This window comes from Mus pahari, chromosome 5 (assembly GCF_900095145.1).
Source record: "Mus pahari chromosome 5, PAHARI_EIJ_v1.1, whole genome shotgun sequence".
NCBI lineage: Eukaryota > Metazoa > Chordata > Mammalia > Rodentia > Muridae > Mus > Mus pahari.
In genome coordinates, this window is record NC_034594.1 from 38,446,673 (window position 1) to 38,448,809 (window position 2,137).

General features: G+C 38.7%; 1 protein-coding gene across 3 annotated transcripts in view; it reads left to right on the forward strand.

Moving 5' to 3' along the window:
- Positions 1 to 2,137, forward strand: part of Cdk15 (cyclin dependent kinase 15) — a 91,405-nt gene that overhangs the window by 44,177 nt on the left and 45,091 nt on the right. For all 3 annotated transcript variants that reach the window (XM_021198158.2, XM_021198160.1, XM_021198159.2), the window contains exon 9: positions 1,931 to 2,024. In XM_021198158.2, the coding sequence (XP_021053817.1) occupies positions 1,931 to 2,024 (94 nt within the window). The remainder of the gene's footprint in view (positions 1 to 1,930; positions 2,025 to 2,137) is intronic.

Here is a 2,137-nt window from a genome sequence, read left to right on the forward strand (position 1 = left end):
TGCCTCTGCCTCTGCCTCTGCCTCTGCCTCTGCCTCTGCCTCTGCCTCTGCCTCTGCCTCTGCCTCTGCCTCTGCCTCTGCCTCTGCCTCTGCCTCTGTGGAGTGCTGGGACTAAGGGTGTGTGTCACCACACTTGGCTCTCAAGCCGAGTTCTTAAACTGAAGAAACAAATAAAAATTAACTCAGTTCTGGAAAACAATTGCATAACAGGATGGTAGACTGGATGGTTTTCAGAACAACAATTATACCCCAAAATGCTTTCAGCTTTAAAAAACGTTAGCTCAAACTCATTGAGTACAGTACTCATTGAAGTATTTAAGAATCAGCCTCTTTGTTTTAACAAAAGCGTTAGATTAAATAATTAAATATTTATTTAAATATTGATGGTACTTAATGGATCGTCCAAGTATTGAAACGTAACTGATTCAGGGGTTTGTCTTAAAATAATATGGAGCATAGACAGAAGCATATACATGTGCATATACATATTATGCACATATGAATATAATGTATATACACTATATATACTACATATAATATGTGTAGGGGTGTCCTTAAACTCTCAATCTGTTAGATATAGGTTTCAAGCTACTTAAAATGCAAATGGAATTTTTTAACTAAACAGCATTTTTTTTTTCTCTTCAATGGAAAGACCTATGCCATTTTGTGATGCTTGCATAATGGCCCAAATGTTCTAGATTTTTGCCAAAATACCCTTGATGTAACATTGTAATAATCCTAGTGTTGATGATAAAGGGTAGCATGAAATTGTCCAACAAAAAGACTTCTTCCTCAGCTTCCCATAGTCACAAGTGTGAAAAACCAAGGTAGGTCCAGACTGTGGCTCAGTGGTAGTGCTTACTTAACACTCAAGAAGCCCAGGGTTGGTTGCTAGCACCACAAAAAGAAGGTAAGAAGATACGGTGAAAAAGAGATGCTTGGTCTTAAGGCAACAAAAGCTTTCTTGGGAGGATGGGTAATTGAAGTAACTGAAGGAAAACCTACAAACAAGAAGGTTTGCTTTATTGAAACCCCTATGTAGCAAACGGAGAAGTGAATCAGACACATTTAGTAACATTCTTCAAGCAGGAGTCAAGAGTAAACTAGCTGTGTAATTGTAGAGTCACTTAGAAGCTCAGCACCAGTGACGCTTTTATGGCTGATTTTAAAACTTGAGGCATCATCAGCTCTTAACCTAGAGAATGATACCATGGGTAGCACATCAGAGAGTCTGGATCGAATGCTGAATGTGCAGAACTTTTAGGAACACTTAAACCAATTTACTTTATTTTAATGTTCCATTTTTTGCCTATATAAGTATGATATATTAGCAAGAACCCATGCTTAATTAAATTTATAATAACCCTACCAGTAAGGATAAAATAAGCATTTTGACTACATCATAATAGGATTTACAAAGTGTGTGTGTGTGTGTGTGTGTGTGTGTGTGTATGTGTGTTGTAATCTTTTATTTTTCCTGCTTTAACTTCCCAAAGACTAGGAATATAACCACACCCAAGGGTATAGTCTTCAAAAATATTTTTAAGTTTTTGATTGGCACAGAATAATTGTATGTAGTTACAAAATAATGTGCTTTTTTTCTCTCCTAATGGCACATACCCTAAAACCTATGGAGGTAGCAACTTAAGTTTAATTATTTAAATTGGGGGCTCAGGGCTTTCCAACTCCACAGAACAGAGAGCTGGTGAGCTTGGGTGGCTTAAGGTTTACACTTGGAACATGCACCTGACTATGGCTAGCTTCGCTGCACTTGAACCATCTCTTTACTGTCCTCTCTTAGGAAAATTTTTGGCACTGGATTTTTAATAGCATGTGTCCCCTGTTTATCTCCAGTATCCTCAGGGGACACTGCAGATGCCCAGTTTTATATGAGCAGCCTCCTAATGGATACTCTTGCTTCCTTTGCTAGGGGTGCAGGCTGCATCTTTATTGAAATGTTCCAGGGTCAACCTCTGTTTCCTGGGGTATCTAACATCCTTGAGCAGCTGGAGAAGATCTGGGAGGTAAGACAAAAGTTCCTTATGAGAAAAAAGAAATACCTACATTACAAACTTGGAGACAAGTTTGCCTTAAAGATGGATGAAGTTGCCGGGCGTTGGTGGCGCATGCCTTTAAT